This window comes from Pseudophryne corroboree, chromosome 7 (genome assembly GCF_028390025.1).
Source record: "Pseudophryne corroboree isolate aPseCor3 chromosome 7, aPseCor3.hap2, whole genome shotgun sequence".
Lineage (NCBI taxonomy): Eukaryota > Metazoa > Chordata > Amphibia > Anura > Myobatrachidae > Pseudophryne > Pseudophryne corroboree.
The window spans coordinates 335,345,566-335,370,378 of NC_086450.1; the positions used below are offsets into that span (position 1 = coordinate 335,345,566).

The 24,813-nt window shown below is 41.8% G+C and overlaps 1 protein-coding gene across 7 annotated transcripts in view; it reads right to left on the reverse strand.

The window, feature by feature from the left end:
• Positions 1–24,813, reverse strand: part of MYH11 (myosin heavy chain 11) — a 281,015-nt gene that overhangs the window by 120,870 nt on the left and 135,332 nt on the right. For all 7 annotated transcript variants that reach the window (XM_063934369.1, XM_063934371.1, XM_063934372.1 and 4 more), the window contains 2 exons: positions 21,168–21,523; positions 3,993–4,149 (listed from right to left, as the gene is read on the reverse strand). In XM_063934369.1, coding sequence (XP_063790439.1) covers positions 3,993–4,149; positions 21,168–21,506 — 496 coding nt within the window. In that variant the 5' untranslated portion in view covers positions 21,507–21,523. The remainder of the gene's footprint in view (positions 1–3,992; positions 4,150–21,167; positions 21,524–24,813) is intronic.

The window sequence follows — 24,813 nt, forward strand, 5'->3', positions numbered from 1 at the left end:
AAGATACCTTGATAGGCCTGCCATCAATTGTGTTTTGTGTAAGTGGAGGTATGCACTTGTTTCAGAAGCATATCTGATTGTGACATTCACCTAACCATCTTTAGAAAGAAACCTTGATGAGTTTAATGACACATTCAATTATGTAAGCCAGGTATATCTATCATAATATACACAACCTGGAAGAAAGCAGACCGTATCTCTGAATAGTTTTAGAGATATAAGATACATCTGTGTTTAACCTATAGCCATTCTTTTATTTTTTTACATTGACAAACTTGTTGGAAGAACTGTTGGATAAGAAAATTTAAAGGGGAATAAGAAAAATACCTGTACGACCGACACACTCCGACATTTATGATAAGTACTAATTTTTCATTTCTCTCAGCGCCAACCCTCTTCACCACTTTTTGCCACTTTATTTCTAGTCCTTTGGATCATCTGGGATAGATCCTGGGTGTAAGTGGGGGGCAGCAGAGATCTGAGCAGGAGCGCCATCAAACTTCTCAATACAACTCCTTTGCACATTTAACAGGTCTCTTTATGTGCATTTCAGCTCGCTACCTCCGGGGCAGCAGCATTAGAATATCTGCGGTCGGGCGTGATCGCAGGAGGGAGCGGGGGGAACATTTGAATCCAGGGGATTGATTATGATTGCTTATTTGAAGTGAGGATTGATTATGATTGCTGCAACACTGGGTACATGCATTAAGGAATACTAACCAGAATCTGCTACTCTTACTGAATAAGGTCCCTATTGCATGTAAGGAATATGCTGGTCCTATAACAGACATTTGGCATGATACTACTCTTACAAGATGTAATGTATATATGAGAAGCTCAACATTTAATTTAATATATCCAGCTGTAAGCAAAAGCAAAATAGATTCTGTTCAGGATATCCTTCACCTGAGATATAGTATTACAGCCCTCTTACACCCAATAGAGCAGTCTTACTTACTGTACGCCTGTGTGCACCGCCGTAGCATGTCCATGTGTACAGACTAGTTCTGAGCTATTTGAAAGGGTGTCATTGATTGAATGACCACTTTAACGGACCTATTTATTAATATTATTATGACAAAAATAATGTGTCTAATGAGACCACAGGCTGAGCACCCTACAAGCCAGTGATCAGATAACTGGAGCCAGAGGAGGGCACTGGGTCCCAATCACACAAGTGCAAGGGGAGAGTATGGGGAGTTAGGTGTTGGCGGTGGCACTGCATGGGCAGCATATACTTGGGGTATTTTTGTAAAAAAAAGGAGTGGATTCGCAAGGATATGCATTTCTCGCAAGCTCTGTCCCTGCATCCCTGCAATGTATTCACTTATTACATTGCGGATTGGGGCAATTTTATCACATCCCATCTGCATCCGAGATGCAGACTGTGATAAATATGCCCCTTAAGTTTTAAAGTATAAGGTTGCTTTATGTAAATTGTAGGTACCTAATCCCCAATTTATGGTTATGAAGTTTTAGTCATTAAGGGAAGTTGTTGACAGTGGGCCTGATTCAGGTGCGGTCACAGGGCGACTATTGGACACAAATCAGCCAATGTTTTCTTACTGTGCATGCGTATGAGCCACAGTGCGCACATGCAGCGATTCAATTGCTATAGTGGTCGCAATGAGGATTAGTCACAAATTGAGCAACTGGAAGACAGCGTTTGGGGGTGATAACAGGGAGTGGTCAGGTAAACACAGGCATGTCATGACCGTTCAGACAGTGTTTTCTTGGCATACATAAATAAGCAGTTGCGATTTTACTTGCTACTGGAGAGCAGCTCAGCCTGCACGTCTACAGAAGCACTCAGACTCTGCAACATGTTCCGATCTGTGACGATGGTATCGATGTATCAGCAATTGTATTCTGTTGGGTGGAAATAACGTGACAGCAGCGGGCGTCCCTATGCTCGTGTTAGCTCTGCCCGTATTAGCATAGAATCGCAATTGCATACGGAAAGATAGCAACAGCAGCTACAGCAAGAACAACCACATCTGAATCAGCCCATTAACAATATAGTAAAATATGTATAGGAGTACTTAGTTGTTTAGGTTTGTGGCAGTGAATTATATTACCTGTAATTTGTTGTGCATATTTTGGTATACTTTAGAATGTGCCTGTGCTTCGTTCCCAGAAACCTCTCTACTTCACATGCATAAATCACCAGGAAAATGGCTGCAGCGTCATTTTCCATGTGATTTCTAGTGCTCTGCAGTGCCAGACCACCAGCCGTTGCGGGACCCTGGAGATGGTGGAGAGGTAAGTATAACCATATATGGTAGCAGGATATATGGTGTGTGCTCCCCTGGACCCAAGGGCCCATATGCACTGCATACCCTGTATCCATTAAAGATACTACATGGGGGTCCTTACAAAATTTCACTATGTGGCCATAAATATTCATGGGAATTTGGTATTGCATGGCTGGCAGGGAGTATGCTGCATGAACCTAAAGTCCCTCTGATTTTTGGGTAAGAAAAAAAAAAATCAGCTTTGAGGAGTTATGAAAGCAGGCAATTAGAAGGGAGATATACATCTAGTGACTTTCTATTAATTAAATAATCCTAATATATACTGTATGTATATATATATATATATATATATATATATATATAAATTAACTCTTATACTTCTGTGTGCACGTGTTCTTCCTGTAAAACTGCTCGTTTACATCCATCTGCATTGAGTGAGAAGTTCTCATTTCAGATAGGCCAGCAGTTACACCGTGAAAATCTAAACTGCCAAAGTCTGAACCTAGTAATACTAAATAAAGGGGAAAGAAAAGTCTGGCATTTTTTATTTATCTCTGTAATGTAATGTGAACAAGGTTTACATGAACATCGTTCTAACAGAACTAGGAATACTATCTCACACAACCCCTCTGCCAAACTTGTCCTAAAGATTTATTACTCCTCTTTAACTTTTGATTCCCACCAAAAAAGGCAAGAGAGCTCGTCCAGCAATAGTCACTGTGCTGTGCCTGACGTTTATACTCGGGAAGACATCATTTTCCAGAGGCCTCCATAGCTTTATGTGACACCGGGGACAAGTCACAGATTCAGCATAGATTCCTTACCCTTTTTTTTATCTAAGAGCCTATGGAACACATTTTATAGTTTAACTCTTTTCAAGTCAACCACGTCTAATGATACAAATGCAAGTAACAAATGACCTCATGTGGACATACAGAGATAAAAAATCACTTCAGAAAGATGCCCATCATTTAAAACAAAAGGCAACAAATGCTTGTACATAAAGCTATAGAACAAAATAAATCAAGTTTACGTAAGTGTTATAAATCTAGCTCCAAATCACACCTTACTATCCACATGTAAGGTTGGGTAGGCATGACCGGCGGTAGAGATCCCGGCGCTCAGCATACCGACACCGAGATCCCTACCGCTGGAATGCAGACAGGGTGGCGAGTGCAACGGAGCCCCTGTGGGCACGGTGGCTCGTTGCACTCACCACAGGTAATATTCCCACTCTATGGGTGTCGTGGACACCCAAGAGTGGAAATATAGCCTGTATGTCGGTATCCCACTGTCGGCATGTTAAGCAGGCGGGATTCCGGAGTTGGGATCTTGCCTGCCATGAGCCCAACTGCCGGTAACATAATCACATCCCATGTGGCGCAGTTGAGGTTGGGTTTTATGCATGACTACTCCCCTTATAAGTACAGTATGTTAATAGGTGGCTAAATTGTCACAGTTTATATATTAAGTACTAATCTTATTAAATACTAAATAGTATATGATAAAGCCTAGATTATGATGAGCCCTTCATATTATACAGTTATACTGTACATCTAGTAAACCCAGAGATGGAAGGACATTTCCAAGGAGAAAACCTAGGACTGGTCCTGGAAATTAGGATATCTATGATACCTGCTGCTCACTGTCACCAATCATTTCATTTGTGACCTTAAATTACTTTTTTGAAGATCTGATTACACAAATACCATGTAGCAAACCATATGGCAGACTTACCTTGTAACATACTCCTGTAGGCAGTGTCCGCTATTGCATAGATGTGAGGGGGCATTTCATGTCTCTTTTTCCCTTTGTACATTTCAATGATCTTCTCGGAATAAATTGGAAGCATTTTGTAGGGGTTGACCACAACGCAGAAAAGACCAGAATATGTCTGTAAAACACACAAAACAGGGTACGTCATGTCAAAAACACCACTCATGGACACAAGAAACTAATACAGCCTGCAGTAGCAAAATCTGTAGAAACATTGCATACATATATTAAAGAATAAGTATATTGGCTAATGTAATTTTTATTTAAAGAACAGTGGGGAACATTTACTAAGCAGTGATAAGAGCGGAGAAGTGAGCCAGTGGAGAAGTTGCCCATGGTAACCAATCAGCACTGAAGTAACATCTATAATTTGCATACTATAAAATGATACAGAACTGCCGATAGGTTAATGGGGCAACGTCTCCATTGGCTCACTTCTCCGCACTTATCACTGCTTAGTAAATGTCCCCCAGTGTTTCAGGTATCTAAATAAGGATGATATTCTTTATTTTCACAGGCAAGTATTACGCTACAGTTGAATAATGACTTGGATTCATGAAACCCAGACCTTGCTCATATTTATAGAAATGATTGCACTATAAAATAAAAATGTTAATGTAGAAATACTTTTAGGTTCCCGTTTGTTCCTTGCATGCATGATGCAGCTATATCAATGCTATAGTTATTCCTGCTTTTGGCACCTGGAAGAAGACTTAACATAAGGCTACGAGGATTTGCACGCCCTTATAAGGATAACAAAGAAAGGCTTGTTTAAAGTGCTGGTATGTATGGTTTGCTTGGTATTTAGAAAGAGAAAGAACATAAATGGGAATATGTTTGTTACAGGGGAACGACAAGACAACTGTATGACGCAGGTACATATCCTACATTGCAGGGACAGGCAAGCATTAACATTCCAGATGTGGTGGACCTACATTTCTCGTGATGCTATGGAACTCCAGAAGAAAAAGATGACAGCTCTTCTGTGGCTGAAGGACAGAAGTTGTTCGACAATAGCTGGCATCTAGTCAATTATCATTTTGTATCTTATGGACAATAGGTTAAAATTTTAACGGTAATACCAGATTTTTTTCAACCATCTCCACAAATACAACCAACAGACCTTTATTTGAAGATCTTCTTCATTGTCCACTAATTAATTAATATGTTGCCCGTGTCTGGAAAACCCCTTCACCATATAGCAGTTTGTTGATGGTTCTTACTTTGTGACACTCTTCGTGTTTTATTTAGTCCGGGTCATGCCTATTACTTAGGGAAAGATGTATCAAATCTTCTAAAAAGGATAAGTGGAGAAGTTGCTCATAGCAACTAATCAACTTTTAGCTAGCATTTATTATTATAAAATTATAGGTATAAATAGATTGGTTGCTGTGGGACAATTCTTCACCTATCCTCTGTAGAAGTATTGATACATCTCCCCCTAAGAAGAACTCCACATTTAAAAAAACAAAAAACAAATAAAATCCTGTACCCTAGTCTAAAATAGCATCAGCTAACAGTTCCCATGCCCTGGACACCCACAGTGGTTGCTGTATTCACTCTTGCCTCAGCTGTACATTGGTTGGGCCTCAAGTGATTGGAGAACTGTAGGATATGTGTACTGAGAGTGCTGATTGGACAGATTATTAGACAGACAATTGCCAGTCTTAGGGGGTCATTCCGACCCGTTCGCACGCAGAGGTTCTTCGCTGCAGTGCGAATGGGTCGGAACAGTGCATGCGCGGTGGCCGCAATGCGCACGCACGTCATTGGCCGGTGCCGGGCAACGACCAAAAGAAAGAAAAAAGTGATCACTAGCGCGAGAAGATTGACAGCGGAGAGGCGCTCTGGGACATCTACTCACCATTTTCCAGGCGTGGAGATCCAAGCGCAGGCGTGTCCAGGCGTTTGGAGGGCGGATATCTGACGTCAATCCCGGGACCTGCGTCGCTGATCCGTCGCACAGGGTAAGTAGGTCTGACCCTGGAGTTGTTTTGCAGGAAACTTTGTTAGCATAGCAGGGCTGCACAAGCGATCGCAGCCCTGCTATGCTAAAATACACCCCCCCATAGGCGGAGATTAGTTGATCGCACCAGCAGCAAAAAGATGCTTGGTGCCATCAACTCGGAATGAGGGCCTTAATACACTAGCGATGCGCTTTGTATTCATTCAAAGGAGCAGATGTACTAAGCAGTGATAAGAATGGAGAAGTAATATTTATCATTTGCATACTGTAAAATTATACAGAGCTGCTGAATGGTTGCCATGGACAACTTCTCCACTGGTTCACTTCTCCACAGTTTTCACTGCTTAGTACATCGCACCAGAAGTTCTGCAGGGTATTGCCCATTAACTGTATGAAGGCGGAGGGAGTAGTGCTGGAACTACAGGAGTTCCAAACACCGATAACACATGGTTATGCTAGAAATGGTGAAGGGTATTGTTTCATTATAAGTTCTGACAACTATGCAATTTAAATACTGAAGACTCAAGCGATCTAGAAAATATGACCATATATAGCTGGTCAATAGTGAGATGAATCAAACTCCTTAATAATGAAGATTGATAGTTATATTCTGTATAATCCCTAATTTCTAGGGACAGTACCTGGCTTTAAAGGGTTTGTCACTGGACATTTTTGTGCCCAGAAGTATCTCTGTATGTACATTTTTACAAACTGCTCAATAAACAAAATAATATTTCCCTTTATTTGCATGTTCGGTAGGTATCTAAGTTAATATTAAATGAATCAGAGTGATATATGAAGCCACTGAGAAAGGGCCATAAGTCTGAAAACCTTTGAGTCTTAACCAGAGACCTCATCGTCTGGTGGAACACATTAAATTGTAGTAGTAAGGTTCCAGTTTGGCAGCATAACAGGGTCTCTTGAATATAATACATGCAGTGGCTTGAATTAATAGATAACTGCTTACTATACATTCTATTTGTTACTATCATTTTTGGCCACTCCATACTGTATTTTCATCTTTGATTGATTGGCGAATACATTTGCTGGCTTAATGAAGTTCCAGGTTGGAGGAGACAATTGGTAAACATTTTTACACCATAGATATCCCTTTACCCAGCTACAATCATTCTCCCAATATGAATTAGTGTTTCCATGGAAAGTATCTACTTGGCAGCAATCTACGGTCAGCTGGTGACTGCTGCCTGTCCTCTCCACTGATTACTACCTCACACTCCCAAATCCAAGACTTCTCCAGCGCTGCCCTCAGAATGATGGGATACTTTCACTTGCTCTATCAGACACTCCAAAGACTACAATATTTAAAAGCTTTTTCAGAACTCACCTATTTCCTCCTACCTCCTTAATGTTGGAAATTATGTGTGTGTATGTGTAGCGGGGTTTCATAGACCTCACCAGACAGTGAGTGTATACTGCAAATGGGTAGCGGTGCAGGGATGCTGGAACAACTTCATATGCAGATATTAATCAGGTCTCTCATAGGAGTTAAGCAGGAGACTTCTGTCTCCCACAGAGTCCCACTTACAGTCTCACACAGTAAAAAGCAAGATGACCTCTGCACATGCTCAGCAGAGATCTCGGTGGCCATCGTGGTATAGGGCATGAAGCCTCCCTAGAGAGCAGGAAGACTGGATTATGCGCAGTAGAACATTCCTCTTTCAAAACTTAATCCCCCTTTTTCTACACAATGCATTCAGTAATTCTCCTCTAATTTAAAATGTAAGCTCTCACAAGCAGGTCCCTCCATGCTTGTTTCCTCTCTTTCCTTATGCACACTAATTTAGCTAATAGGTATACTCTTTTAATGATGCCAAATCATGTAATTATGTATATATTTAATTGTGTTACTTTGTTTTGCTTCTGTGCTCTGTACTGTGTGGCAGAATGTTGTCACACCAAAATAAATGCAAAACCAATAATATGCATATCCACTCAATGGGGAATACTAGACAAGTTAATATAGTTCCCTAAATATTGACATATCCTTAAACAAGAAAAGGATTCTCTATATTCTATGTAGACTATTATTATAGCTTAGTGTAATGTAATGAATGTTAGAAGTTTCATGTTAATGCTTTTCTCTGGGTATTATTCATTTGAAGTCAGTGGGTCTCAATTGTTTTTCAGCAAAGTGGCCATGGAACAGCACACAATCCTCCTCAGTGGCATTGTATGCCTAGAGTTGGGCAGAGTTAGGGCATATTGTGCTAAATAGAGAGCTTGAGCTCCAGTCCGGGTCAGACTGACTCCCCAGTAATCCACTGCCAGTCTGTGTATGGCGGGCGGGCCAATGTTTAGAGGTAGCCGGCTCTCTGCACTGACTCACCCATACAATCAACATTGCTGACTGATTGGGACACCAGCAATGCTGACTGTATGTGTGGGTACAGAGAGCCAGGCATCTCTAAATACTGTCCCGGCATACTACACAGACTGTCAGCGTAGCCCCTCTGATCAACTCTGACTACACTCATAGCTGAAACTAGGCATAGCCAAACTAGGCAAATTCCTAGGGGATTTAGAATGCCTAGCAGCATGCATTCCAAACCTAGGGCCAGCTCAGCTTGACAGACGGCAGTGGCAGGATCAGGACAGGCCAGCGGCGGCTTTTGGGGCACCTGACCTAGATGGGCGGGCAGCATCAACGGCCCTACCATGATCTGATCAGCTCCGATTGGACAGCAGCTAATACATTCAGCAGGTGCAGGGAGCAGAGACAGCAGTTGCTGCAGGCCACTGGAGGAGGGCTGCTGCACATGCCCACCTACAGCAGCTCCCCCTTCCATGGGCCTTTGCAGAGTCCAGCAGGCTGAGCCTGCACTGACTCACTGCAGCCAGGCTTCAATATCTGCAGAGTTCGGCAGACTGAGGCTGAGGTGACAGATTTATTGGCTGGATGAGTGCTGTGTAGGGGGTGTGGAGAGGTTGGGGTGTAATAATGTGCGACATAATGTGTAAGGGACATAACTAATGTGTGGCATAAATTGTAATGGGCATTACTGTGTGGCATTATGTGTATAAGGTGCTCTACTGTGTGGCATAACATGTATAAAGGACACTACTGTGTCATGTAATGTCAATAAGGAGCAATACAGTATGGTATAATGAGAATAAGGAGAAATATGGTGTTGGGTAATGTGAATAATGAACACTACATTGTGACGTAACATTTAAAAGGGGCACTACTGTGAGGTGTAACATGTATAAGGTAAAGGGGTACTACTCTGTGGCGTCACGTGAATAAGGTACATTACTGTGTGACGTAATGTGAATAAGGCATAGTACTGTGTGGCATAACATGAATAAGGGACACTACTGTGTAATGTAATGTGAATAAGTGATAGTACTGTGTGACGTAATGTGAATAAGGGACACTACTGTGTGACGTAATGTGAATAAGGGACACTACTGTGTGACGTAATTTGAATTGGGGTTACTATTGTGTGGTCACTCCCCCTTCCCAGCAAGACCATGACCCTTTTAATGTGCTATCACTATTTAAATATGAGGGGTGGAGGTGCCAATGCTCTTGCTGGCACAGGGCACCAAAAAGCCTAGTTACAGCTCTGTGGATGAGGATTGCTATGGGTGAGGGGTGATGGCTTGATCTGTCCTGCTGGGAGAGAAGTGCTGGGTCAGAAGAGGAACTAGCGGTGCTAGGGGGCACCAGCCAAAATCTTAGGGCATCAGATTGGTTAGGGACAGCTCTGGCTCTACTGCTAGTTTGAGTAGAATGACAGAACCATTGTCTTACGGTACCCATGAAAAAGGAGAGAGGAGGGCACATTTTTAGTGGCTTTGACTTTGAAGAACTGTATTTGTCAGTGCACTCCAAGCAATGTAATCAAAAGCTTGACAAATGCAAATCATTCCCGATACCCTCTCACATTTATGATTTACTTAACCCATACAAAAATGGTTCTGAAGTGGTAGGAGGTTGAATTTAGTGATAATTTGAGTCTTTGGATGATTTTCCACCTCCCCACACCCCAATGGCGTTTTTCTACAACTTGGAAATGGAGAGAGTAGGTGTTCACTTTGAAGTGCAGTGGGCGAACCATCCCGGCGCAAAACTCCAAAATCAAGGTCTTTGTGGGGCGCATCAAGAGCTCTTCTATGTAACAATTAGCTCCTGGTACTTTTGTACAAAAAACGTGCATATTTCTTGTACAGATCAAAGGACAGATCAAAGCATGTTTCATGGCCAATTAAGCTTGTCTTTAGTGTGGGAAGATATTTCTTAAATTTAATTTCCCTCTTGGAAACAACATTGTGCTTGAAGACGTGCACTTCACCTTTTGCACGAACGATTTAAATCATAGTTGAGCCTCCACACAGGTGACAATATCTTGGCAGATGACAGATGTCCCTTTCGGCAAAGGGGAATTCTGAACAGACACTCCTCATTGCTGAATATGGGCTTATGGCTCATGACATTAATCACATGTTGCCTCAAGTACTGGAAATCTTTCATACAAACGTTTAATATGCTGCTTCTTATAACAATGGCTGCTATTATGGGTACTACGTAAGCTTAACTTACTGTTACTCTGTAGTCTGTTATCCACTATAAAGAATTTGGATAGAATTGTCTTGTCTGTAACCATTGTCACATGTGTGTAAGATATACTGTAGCTGCCTTCATAATCTGCATGTAGAATGCTAAGGGATAGCGATTGCAACTTTATATAAGGTACAGTGGTCAAAGGTGCCAATGTTATTTCATACCCTATAGAGGGACTGTGTAAGAGGTCTCATCACCTCTGAACACCGTTATTGAACTTATTATATGGCACGGGATCCCATAAAATATAACTTTGTATAACGTTCCTATTACTCCCTTTCCGCCTGACTCTTAGCTCTATGGAACAAACTTATACATACCAGATCACTTTTTAAAAGTGCTTAATTAACATTAAATGTCAGTAATGTGATGCAATATGGAGAGGTCGACAGGATGAACTCTACGAGGGAATCAATTGGTATAAAATAAATAAATTGTAAATTAAATAAAAAGAAATCTGAGGATCTAATGAAGAGTCCAGATTACACGTAATGACAACAAGTGAAAAATTGGCACAGAAATCACTGATCGTGTGTAGTTTTATGCAGGAGTGTGGTGGTGGGGGAAGCGGGTACTACTTACTTGGGCCTGTGCCTATTGGAGTGACCCAGTGGGAGCTCAGACCAGCTGCTGAGGGGTATAAATGTCCCGCTTTTCAGCATAAGCAGCACTGCATCCTAATCTTTTTGCACATTGTTTTTTTCTGGAGGAGGTTTGGCCACATCTCCCAAATTTGCACACACTCCCTTCAGTACCCGGGTCCTGGGGCAGTCACAATGGCCCTGGTTTTAAGGTCTTTTAGCCGTATAGAGCCGTATTCAGAATTATACATCATTTGGCCACATAATAAATAAATGTGAATGAACACCTGCATTCAGTTAGCTGCAATTATGGGGCCACGCTGGCTCAAGCCATCTGCTTGTGAAAGTAGCTGTCATCACTATCATTGTAGACTTGCACCAGCCCTAATCTTGATTCAGGAGATCCATCCTTTCACTTCTGCATAGCCTGCAATGCTGCCTATAAGCCCAGGCATGCCCATGGCATACTTATACTATGTTCAAATGCCCAATTGTCTCCCAGTTACACTCACTAAGCATCAGTGGAGTTGCGGCTGAGGAGCACATGACTCAGAATCACCCGTAGTCGCTCACAGTTGTGTATGCAGGTTCTGACACCCAGGCAGTTGCTAATAACTGAGAGATCCATTCGCACAGCAGGCTTCCATGCAACTCTGAATCAGGCCTATAGTGTTCCTCAGCCAATCCTACTGTCTGGTGCTCCCTAAATGCAATCAGAATAATGGTATTAATTTAATTAAACCCAGAGTCCCTGAATGCTCTGAATTTTCAGAGATGGTCCTGGGTGTGTCCCTTGAAATGTTTCTATATATATATATATCAATCAAATGCAACTGGGGCCGATTCAGATGTGGTCTCAACTTTGTGCCATGGTACCTGTACGATGCTGCATGCAGTGAGGAATCAGTTGCAGAGTGAGTGACAGAAAGAAGCAGTTTTGGGTGAGGTAACTGGCGTGCGACTGTGAATATGCATAAAACATGGTGCTAGCTCCCACGGCTATTCTGCGTGTCCAAGGAGGCAGTCAACGTTTCTCGCATCTGTGTCGCTGGCTGCAACAGAGTATGTAGTCACTGGGCATGTTGCGATGGCTCTGGTAGGCATCCCTGTTCACTTGTGGGTGGCTGCTACACTTGCGATGCCTCACAGAGGTTGCTGCCGCGTCTGCATTGCGACCGTATCTGAATCAGGCCCATTGGCAGTTATTCTGCCTTTTTTTAAAAAGAGAGATTTATCAAAGCTTGGAAAAAGTAAAGGTACATACTAACCCATCAGCTTGTGTCATGTTACAGGATGTGTTTAAAAAAAGACAGTTTAACCTCATACTTGCCTACTTTTGAACCCTCTCCTTTGGGAGAAGCCCAGAAGAGTGATGCAGATGGGGACAGAGACCAGAGGCCTGCGTCACTAGGCCCCTCCCTAGTGGGTCACTCAGGAAGGGGTGGGGCCAATAATGTGATTTTCATAGAAATACATCATATTGGCCACTCCCCATTTTACAGCAAATCGTGGCATTATCCAGTCCCCATTGTGCCCAGGTCCAGTATGCAGGAGGTCAACCTAATCTTCCAGGGACGCAGGGGAATGGCAGAAAATTAGGTAGTCTTCCGCACATACTGGGAGAAGTAAATAAGTATGTTTATCTCTCTTCAGGATTTGATACATCTCCGTAATTACACTGCTAAAAAAATTAAAGGGAACACTAAAATAACACATCCTAGATCTGAATGAATGAAATATTCTTATTAAATACTTTGTTCTTTACATAGTTGAATGTGCTGACAACAAAACCACACAAAAATTATCAATGGAAATCAAATTTATTAACCCATGGAGGTCTGGATTTGGAGTCACACTCAAAATTAAAGTGGAAAAACACACTACAGGCTGATCCAACTTTGATGTAATGTCCTTAAAACAAGTCAAAATGAGGCTCAGTAGTGTGTGTGGCCTCCACGTGCCTGAATGACCTCCCTACAATGCCTGGGCATGCTCCTGATGAGGTGGCGCATGGTCTCCTGAGGGATCTCCTCCCAGACCTGGACTAAAGCATCCGCCAATTCCTGGACAGTCCGTGGTGCAACGTGGCGTTGGTGGATGGAGCGAGACATGATGTCCCAGATGTGCTCAATTGGATTCAGGTCTGGGGAACGGGCGGGCCAGTCCATAGCATCAATGCCTTCGTCTTGCAGGAACTGCTGACACACTCCAGCCACATGAGGTCTAGCATTGTCTTGCATTAGGATGAACCCAGGGCCAACCACACCAGCATATGGTCTCACAATGGGTCTGAGGATCTCATCTCGGTACCTAATGGCAGTCAGGCTACCTCTGGCGAGCACATGGAGGGCTGTGCGGCCCCCCAAAGAAATGCCACCCCACACCATTACTGACCCACTGCCAAACCGGTCATGCTGGAGGATGTTGCAGGCAGCAGAACGTTCTCCTTGGCGTCTCCAGACTCTGTCACGTCTGTCACATGTGCTCAGTGAGAACCTGCTTTCATCTGTGAAGAGCACAGGGCGCCAGTGGCAAATTTGCCAATCTTGGTGTTCTCTGGCAAATGCCAAACGTCCTGCACGGTGTTGGGCTGTAAGCACAACCCCCTCCTGTGGATGTCGGGCCGTCATACCACCCTCATGGAGTCTGTTTCTGATCGTTTGAGTAGACACATGCACATTTGTGGCTTGCTGTAGGTCATTTTGCAGGGCTCTGGCAGTGCTCCTCCTGTTCCTCCTTGCACAAAGGGGGAGGTAGCGGTCTTGCTGCTGGGTTGTTGCCCTCCTACGGCCTCCTCCACGTCTCCTGATGTACTGGCCTGTCTCCTGGTAGCGCCTCCATGCTCTGGACACTACGCTGACAGACACAGCAAACCTTCTTGCCACAGCTCGCATTGATGTGCCATCCTGGATGAGCTGCACTACCTGAGCCACTTGTGTGGGTTGTAAGGAGGTCATACAGGGACGTGGAGGCCACACACACTACTGAGCCTCATTTTGACTTGTTTTAAGGACATTACATCAAAGTTGGATCAGCCTGTAGTGTGTTTTTCCACTTTAATTTTGAGTGTGACTCCAAATCCAGACCTCCATGGGTTAATAAATTTGATTTCCATTGATAATTTTTGTGTGATTTTGTTGTCAGCACATTAAACTATGTAAAGAACAAAGTATTTAATAAGAATATTTCATTCATTCAGATCTAGGATGTGTTATTTTAGTGTTCCCTTTATTTTTTTGAGCAGTGTATTAAAGTTGAATAGGTCAAATTAATAAATTGCATTATAAACAAATTCAGTAAACACGTCATGATTGGGATCTAGGGCCTGATTCACCATCATTTGCTAATGTGAGAATGCATGCACTGAGCGATAATCAGCACACTATGCATGCGCTGCAAATGCTTTGCGCGTACGCAAAGGTTAAAATGCGATCACTGTACGTTTGCAGCCTAAGTGTAAAGCGATCACAATTTGATTGACAGGAAGTGACCATTGGTGAGTGATAACATGGCGTTTGTGGGGAGTGGTTGGGAAAACGCAGGCATGTCATGACCATTTTCAGGGCGTGCATCTGATGTCATCTGTGAACGCTGCGCTGAAAAACATGGCACCTGGTGCAACTGCATTCTCATTATTTAGATTAGGCGGGGGTCACCCACAACTGTCCATTGTGCTAGTTTTTTTGCGTATGGATTTAGATTCTGCTTATGCATATGCAGATTTGCGAATGCATCGGTGGGCGTCTTTTATCCTTTCTGAGCAGCTCTGCACGTGCGATTTTTAGCATTAGCAGATTTGTGAAAATTGCTATTTCAGCCTCAATAGCGACCTAAAACTGTAACTGCCTGTGATCGCATGCTAATCGCCACCAGCAATGTGATTGCAATTCAATAGCAACTCCGCGTAGCCGCCCCGCAAATACCTCTGCCTGTCAATCAGGCAAAGGCGTTCACATTGCTGAGTGCGAACGCATCACCCTGCCCATGCATGCGCAGTGCGGGCCCCCACACGTGTGCACTGGGATGATATATTCAGGAGTATGCAATTGCAACTCAGCTACGACCCATACTAAATATGGCCCTAGGTCCTTAATACCCATACTGTACTATGCATGGTGCACTTACCTGCTTAGCAGCAAATTATCCTATAAATGTGGGTAACTATGTGTGTACATTATATATTGTCATTTATATATTTCATTCTGTTTGTCAACATGGCAACCAGTCATGCTTTTATTGCTATATTATATATTTATATTCTGCTGCCACCTCATCCCCAGCGCATTATCTTGAATGAGGATGGGTAAGTGGGATCGACAGTCACCTTAAATGATCATCACTGCTTATATTCAGGATTAAGGGGTAAGTAAACTATTGCCACCTCTAGAAGAACGTGCACAAACTGAATTTAGAAACATTTACTATTAGAGTATTGAGCAGCAATGGTCAGCATGGCTGTGATAACTATAGAACCTAAGGTGTCACATATCCTGACTTGAAATTAAATTACAGGTTGAGTATCCCTTATCCAAAGTGCTCGGGACCAGAGGTATTTTGGATATCGGATTTTTCCGTATTTTGGAATAATTGCATTCCATAAAGAGATTTCATGGTGATGGGACCCAAGTCTAAGCATAGAATGCATTTATGTTACATATATACCTTATACCATGGGTCTTCATCCTGTGGCCCTCCAGCTGCTGTGAAACTACACATCCCAGCATGCCCTGCCACAGTTTTGCTATTAAGGTATGCTAAAACTGAGGCAGGGCATGCTGGGATGTGTAGTTCCACAGCAGCTGGAGGGTCGCAGGTTGAAGACCCATGCCTTATACACACAGCCTGAAGGTCAGTTTAGCCAATATTTTTAATAATTTTGTGCATTAAACAAAGTGTGTATACATTCACACAATTCATTTATGATTTATATACACCTTATACACACAGCCTAAAGGTCATTTAATACAATATTTTTAATAACTTTGTGTATTAAACAAAGTTTGTGTACACTGAGTCATCAGAAAACAAAGATTTCACTATCTCACTCTCACTCCAAAAATTCCGTATTTCGGAATATTCCGTATTTCGGAATATTCCGTATTTCGGAATATTTGGATATGGGATACTCAACCTGTATTATAATGATGGGATCGTATTATGTGCAACAAAGTATCCAAGAGATTTAATTGCTCATTTTAAAAATAATGCTTGAAGTCAATTGTTGATAAGATGTCACTTGGAGACATGCAAAGTTATAAAGGGATTGTTGTGTTTTCTAAGATACCGTGGTTAAGTGAAGATGATTCACCACAATATAACTGTGTACATCTACTGGACTCAAAATCCATTTCATATCATCAGCGGAATTTGCAGAATATGGAGCTTATTTGATGATGCGGGCTTATGCGCAGGGCCCATCCTGCACATGCACCCACATTTACTGCAGGCGCCTGCAGTAAATACGAATGCCTCTGCCTGCCAATCAGGTAAAGGCATTCGCGAGGCTGAAGGGGGGTGTCAACACTCCGTTTCCTAGGTGGAGACGGAGCGGGGCGGCATAGGGAAAATGGAAGCGTGGTGGGGCAAACAGGGGGCATGGAGTGGGCGTGATCGGGGCAGCTGCGTGACATCACACGCGGCCGCTCTGATCACAAAGATGGCAGCGGTCCTACTGCCATCGCAGCCAGGCTGCGCCAGCAGGAGGCATCCACAATTTCTGTGATCACGCTAAAGTTGCGGTGCGACCGGAATTTCAGCGTGGTCGCGTGGGAGCATTGGTTAGCATGCTGGGTGGCCTTGTCCTGAAATGGGTGGCTCCCAGCATGCGAGCAAAAGGATTGCAAATTCTGCTAAAAAACGGAATTTGCAATCCTTACTGAATAGGGTCCTATGACATCAGTACTGTCAAAATATTCTATAATATGGGCCACATACACATGGCATTATGTCAACTGTAGTTTGATATGCAATTAACAGTAGCTCAGAAGTTGGCAAAGGATATGAGGCCAGAGAAAAAAGTAATGGCAAAGCTGTAATTCTGTATATTTGCCAGCAATGCAGAAATCAGGGCCATTTTCCCAGAGATCTGTGCAGCAATCGCCATAAAAATGGCAGGATATGTGATACAGTCCTAGACTCTGTAATATATGGCTGCAAGTTTTAATAAAACAAACATTTACACTTTACAGTGCTAGACTTAGTGTGAGCAAGAGGGGGGAAACATGCAGAGCCTTAAAACACCCATACCTAAGAGTTTTTTTTAACCTATATAAGCGCAATAACAAAAGCTTTAGTGACTTCTGATAGCCTTCTCTTTCATAGTCAGACCCCTTTCAGACATACATCAAAATCCCGGGTTTATGCACGTGAACGCTCATTAACCTGGTATTTTGGTATGTCTGAATGTACACTCAGGGGTAGATGTACTAAGCAGTGAAAAGAGTGGAGAAGTGTGCCAGTGGAGAAGGTGCCCATGGCAACCAATCAGCACTGAAGTAACATTTATCATTTGCATACTATCAAATTATACAGAGCAGCTGATTGGTTGCCATGGGCAACTTCTCCACTGGCTCACGTCACTCCTTTCACTGCTTAGTACTTCTCCCCCTAAGTCCCAGGTCCGTGACCCTTCTCCCGACCAGGGTCATGGAGCTCAGCCCCGAGAATTTGCAGGAGTACTAAACCTGGCAATTTCCTGAGTCTGATGTCTGAAAGGGGTGTGTTATCCTATATATGTACACTAGTAACTGTAGGGCTGATATAGAGTAAACACACAGCCATATATGGAGTGTACATTGCGTGTTTTGCTTGTTGCAAGTACTGGCAATGAGGGGTAATAAGAATTGCAGTTGCAGCTCCACTTGTAACTCTGCTATAATGGACTACTCTCACACAAGCAATATAGATTTGGCTGGAAGCAAAAATAAGCCTGTTTCCAGGCAACTCAATTGTACAAGGATAGAGCTGGTGCAAGTCGACATTGATGATGATGCATAATACCAAGCATGCAGATAGGTATGGACTACAAGACACATACAACCAGGGACAGACTGGGGCTCCAATTCGGCCCTAGCTTTTTTGACGTGCAGCATGCGGGCGTGTGGACACAATGCATGGGGGCGTGGACTCGTGGCACGCTCCCATTACCATGAAAACACTTGTCCTGGGGGTGTGCGGACACAACTGAGTCCACGTCAGGGGCGTGGACTCAGGGCATGCCCCCATTTCCATAGAAACGCATGGATCAGAGAGCCGGAGGCTGCGCTGCGCGTGGCCTTCCTGGATCTCTGTGGGACCGGATCGGACCACCTTCCCATCGGCCCTTCTGGCATATACCAGAATTGCAAGATGGGCAGTCCGGCCCTGCATACAACCCTTCGTACAGGAAAATATACACATTTATTTCTGTGCACACAGTGCAGGAGCACATACCCTCAATTTGCATTTAATTCTGCATCAGGCTTTGTGTTTCTGGCCCATTTGTGTAGGCATATAAGTGAATTTCCCACAAGCCTTTGGGGAGGGCAATAGTGGCAGTTCCTCATCGTTACCTCTACATTCTGTTGGTGATTACTTCTGTCTCTACCGCCCAAGCCAAAAGTCTTCTCTTCATAAAGGACACAATTAACACCAAATGGACTTTGGGAGGGGTAGATACAGCACATATTTAATATGCAAGCCTTAGTTGAACTACAACACCCAGCAACTTCCACCACTCTTCAAATAAAGAATTTTAACTCAAATACAATTGTAGAGCCAGGTTGAAATATGAATAATAAGAAGAGACCAGTAGCAGAATTCTTTAAGTTTGATTATAATGTTTTTGGTTTGTGTACAAAGCAATGGTGTGAAAGACACCACAATTTGTCAAGCGACAAAATAGATAATCTACAGCACATGAAAGTTTCGCTGTGTATAAACAGTGTAATGTGTATGGATGTCAGTGACCTTTTACTTGCATATAATTACTAAAATATATGAGTGAGTGAGTGAGTGAGTATGAAGAAGTATTTATAATAAGTAAGCTCTGTAATGAGGCAGAAGTGTCGCAGAAAGTAAGGAATTGCTTTTAAAAAAGAAAAATGTTGCTTCAAAGGTTTATATTTGTGTATATTTGTGTGTATAGATGAGAAAGCTGCTATAGCTTTTGTCTTTTTCCACATTTTTCTTTGTTCCCCAATTCTCCCAGTTTCTGTAGTGCTGGTATGTCATTTTACATCTGTATGTATTTATTCATTCTGGTCCATAGTTTTAGATATCCTTAAAAGAGCATACAGTAGTTGACATTCATTTATAGGGCTTTTCATGGCAAATGTGTGTGGGGTGATTACAGCATGTAGCTCTATAAACACAAGGTAAACACATCCACCGATATTTAGAGCTGTATTACTATTAAGCACATTTCTAAGTATGGACAAAACTGACGTGGAAGTTACTATTGGCATTGGAAGCGTGGAACTTATCCCTATTTTGTTAGGTGCAATAAAAAATTGTCTAAGAAAACACAGATTTAAGACACAACGCTAACCCTACATATGTGCTCAGCTCAGGGGCATGAGGTTGACTTGTGTCTACTCTCTGTTACTCTACACAGCATTCAGATGGGAAAGAACCTCACCCACCCCACAAAGTGCAAGGCTCCACCAGTATTTGTGCAAATTACAATACTGTGACACATGAGCGCATGCACAGTATAATTAATCTTACGCAATACCCAAGATTACTGTGTGCAAGTCTACATCAATCCCACTGACTCATAGATAAGTTAACAGGAGTCCAACTGATGAGCTAGCCTCAATATGCCTGGAATAATCCGTGTTAGTGCATGCAATACTTTACGAAGTTAATAATGTGCATTTCAGAGTGACAATGATTTGTATACACACATTTAGTTTTGTGGCCTTTGATATTTCTAAATCATAAAAACAGATATAATATTGTGTACTGTTCTGTGTTTTTAACTAATATGTTTAGGATCCTTTGTACTTTAACTTTTTATCTTCAATAAAAAACTGATATGATTTAAATACAAATATGACAACCTGCTGGATTTTTATATTGATATACATTTTAAAGAATAACTTCTCTTGTTAATCTGGAGCAGACGGCGTTAGAGCAGTAATAAAATGGTTTGATTGGATTTATTTTTTCATTTTTGAAACAAGTGTTAAGGAGCCAACACTGTCATTGTAATATGAGCCCTATACCACCATGAAGATGGATTCACTGCATCATGGCCACAGACAGTGAACCTTCTATCATTCAGCATCTGGTAGTACAAACAGTAATAAAAGCTAGCACCACTATGAGGGATCTTGGACCCATTTCTTGTGGCCACCCTAGGCTACATGCGCAGACTTGGTGACACCTAATGCTAGGTGACCATCCCAACCAATAGGAAAGCTATTGGTCCTCACAGACACCTCCCATCCATAATCTGCCCTTCACCATAATTAATATCACCAGGCATCCAAGGCAAGCTCATTTACTTTGTCCCCACCCACTGTGTCCCTGGATGGGAGGCAGTCAATGGACCGCCTGTTGGGATCCCGGCGGCCAGGATACCAATGCCAGAATCCCGACACCAGCTGAACTACCGGCGGTCGGAGTCCTGACCGCCAGCTGATTACCCCTCTTGGCTGGTGGTCCACGCCACTGTTGCCACCGGGCCCAAAGCGTGGCGAGCACAGCGAGCCCGCGAGGGGACATGCTGTGCTCGCTTCCGGGATCTCGGCTGTCGGGCTCTCGGCGTCTGTTTCCTGACCACCAGGATCCCGACCTCAGGGATCTCGTACTGATCCCCCCCTGGATACAGCCATTCATGCCTCTAAGATAACATTTTATTTTGCTTGTATTGATTAACACTGTCCATTAACCTGTAACATGATTATCTAACTCCTAATCCTCAGCTATAATTGCCCTCACAGCACTTAATTTAGTAAGATTATGTGATGCATGTAATAAAAAAATGTTGCACTTATTTTTCATGATATTTGTTGACTTACATAGATAAGGCCGGAGAAATATCGTTCTCTTAAATTGTGCAGCACAGATGCTTCATTAAGGCAAGTCAGCTCTGCCATGTCCTCCACTTTGGAGAATTTGGGGGGGTTCATCTTTTGGACATCATCCTTGCTTATTGTCCTTTTCTGACCATTTTCCAATTCAATAAGGACCTCATCACCTTTCTCTTCCTTGATACTTGCAGCTTCAAATCCATGTTTCTCAGAAGGGACCCAAACCAGTTTTTTGGCTGTCCAGTCTGCCTGGGCTACTGGGCTGTTTATGAAGTTTTTGTCCAAAAAAAGGAATTTCTCATCCTCGCTCAGTGTTTTTTGGGCCATTTTGACTTAAAGGCCTCCTAATAAGGAAAAGAAAAAGTGTCATTAAATGACAGTTAATAGCAGACAAACATGATATAGAATAATAACAATAATAATAATTTTATTTCTATAGCGCTCTTTCTCCAATTGGACTCAAGGAGCTTAACACATCTGACCATAGTTCCCTATGATCAGAGTACAATAGTTCAGTTAAATCACTAAATAGCATATATTAAGTACTGTATTGTTATTTAGTGTTTATTTTACATTATATAATTGCCATTAAAATATTACTCTACAATAATGAGTTGTAAACAGTAAACAGGAACTATTCCTTAATCTAAACAAAATCTGATTTTACTATCACGTCTGAGTCAACTGATCTTTAAAATTTCCCATCAAGCTTTTCACAGTTAACATTACACCAGTATTATATAACTTGGGAAATACTTTCTATGTATCTTGCCTTTTTTCTATTCTGTCACATTTCCAGTCAAGACATTTAATGGTAATATTCATAATTTCTGCACCATGTAAATGAGAACAAGTTATAATAGGACCTAAACAAGAGTAGTGAAGGAGTAGTGATGGCTTCAAAGTTATCCTTGTTCCAATGATAATATTTGTATTCGGTCAATGATCTACAGCAGGCCTGGCCAACCTGTGGCTCTCCAGCTGTTGTAAAACTACAAGTCCCATCATGCTTTGCCACAGTTTTGCTATTAAGGAATGGTAAAACTGTGGCAGGGCATGCTGGGATGTGTAGTTTCACAACATCTGGAGAGCCACAGGTTGGCCAGGCCTGATCTACAGCATCTAATGTTCTTGAAAGCCCTTAATATTTAACAATTAGTCTTGGAATTCTGGTGGATGGTTGGACAGAGAAACAGATAATAAAAGTATGAGATTACAGGATAAGAAAGAAAGGAAATTTTAATGCTAAATGAAAAGTTTGATAGATAAGAAGCTAGAGACATAGTGGGTAGCTATATACTATATATGATGTTGTTGCATACAAAATAGAATTTGAAATAGAGGGATACTTCTACTTAATATGTTATGAACTATTTATGTTTCTTCCACATAAAGACAGAAACATGCAATCCAGGTGCAGATTAAAAGATAATTTACTTTGTGAAGCCTCAGTTAGCATAAGGACCCTACACACTATAAAGAAGGTGTATAAGATTGGATTATACAGTATGTGATCTAGTAGTTGGACTGTCACATGTGAGAAGGAATGAATCATTGAGGAACTAGAAAAACACAGAGGTATGATGTAAAATCCTTTCACAAGGCCAGGGATATTTCTAATTTCCCAATGTCCTAATAATATTATTTAATAACAGTTCGAATTTTATGTTTAGACAAATTTGTGTTCCGTGTATAACTGAACACATATTTCTCTGTACATACTGTACATTTTCTCCAACTTTCTTGAACCACAGCGCCCTAGAGTACCAACATATTATTTCACATCACCCCCTAGGCCAAACGTTCCTTATTGAGAAATTTAGCAAAAACAATTAAGTAAATTGTGTTTATCCAGTTCTGTGCAGGACAAGGTTGTGCAACTATTAATCCACATATTTTATGATATGCAAAACCAGTGCTGGCGGTTACCATAAATTTAATTCGATCCTGGACCACCAAGCCTTGGCACCCCTGCAGGTGCCCCAAGGTACCCCAAGGTGCCACTGGACCCAGTTTAAAGATTAAAATGAAGGAATGATACATACTGAAATTTGTACATCCTAATTCCTGTCTACTCTGCGGAAGACCAGATTAAAATACAGACTTGCATACAGATAGTAATACTTTTTAATTTGATATCATTATCCTATATAATAATAATAATAATAATAATAATAATAATAATAATAAATAATAATATATCCTTCTCTAAAGTAGATTCATGCAAATACATCCAAAACTGGTTACAGTAATGCACAATATGGTAGTACTAGTGGTTGGACAAGGCATTGGCAGGTTTTGGGACAATCCTAAGAGATGTAGTCTTCCTATGGCTGCACAATTAAGACCTTTTTTGATGAAAGTATACTGTTCAATCAAAGTGCAATGTATACCGACAAATCAGTCATTCTAAGAGCATGGTTTCCATCTATCTGAGTTTCAGCACCCATAACCATTCCAGTTATTTTCTACACCATTTCCACTGTTCCACTTTTCCAGTAATTAAGTCCATTAGAGCAAGGAAGGAACTTCTTCTTGGAAAGCCCCTTTGAAATAAGCTAAATTCCCATCAACTAAGTCTCAAGCATGACTCCCATTATAATCTGACATTAGAATAAGGGTGTTATCTACAGGAAATCTACAGAATAGGAATGTAAAACAAATCAGTCTCATGTCTGGCTCCAACATAAAACATAACTAAAAGAGAAGGTATTGTTAACCTGTTAAAGTACAATGTACCAGTGTCTGCATATTCCTAGGAAAACAATGGCCTACACATAGCACCTTATTGAAAATGCCATTTTCTTGGAAAGTTTGCCATAAAATAAATAGATGCAGGAGAAACATAGTACAGATCCACGTGTAAGCCACATGTAGAACACTGACTGCTGGAAAGCTGTGTGCCACAGTGACGTGAGTAACTCCATTTTGTGTCAGTTCACTGTTGCTTTATCTAGAATGCATGTATTCCCAATAATAAAAGGGGCAGACTAGAAGGGCCAAGTGGTTGTTATCTGTCATCAAATTCTATGTTTCTTTTAGTAGTTTTCTACTATCATACAGTATGTTTGAATAATTTTCTAATGTTCACTAGAAAAATCATCCTATTTCCTTAGGCGTATAATGCACATATCCACTTTGAAACTGAACACGAGTTGTGGCCAATCCCTATTCAGTCATTCTTGATAAAGAAAATAAAACATATGTATATAATTAAATATCATAAATAGCTAGTACATTATATAAGCTCAGAGCAAGGTGCCAGCAGTGGTCCTCCATTACTGTTGGTGAATGGGCCCATATAAGGTTATGTAACCCATAAGACATGATAACCAATTCATAACAAATACCATTTAGGGGAAAAATCTGCCTCAAGAAACTACAGTAAAACATCAGGTGGTCTGAGTGGCATACACAGCACAGCTGCATATCTCCATCCTTCAGGCCAACAAGCACACTTTACTAGGGGACAATTACATGTCAGAAGTGCTGTTCAAGTCCCAGCATGCAGTGCTGCTCCTCTGGGACTGAAGGGGTTAATCATAAAGTGGATTGCTTGGTGCAGGTCATCAATAAGTGGCATTATGAATACAGATTTCGGTGATAATATACTTACAAAAAACTCACTTTAAAC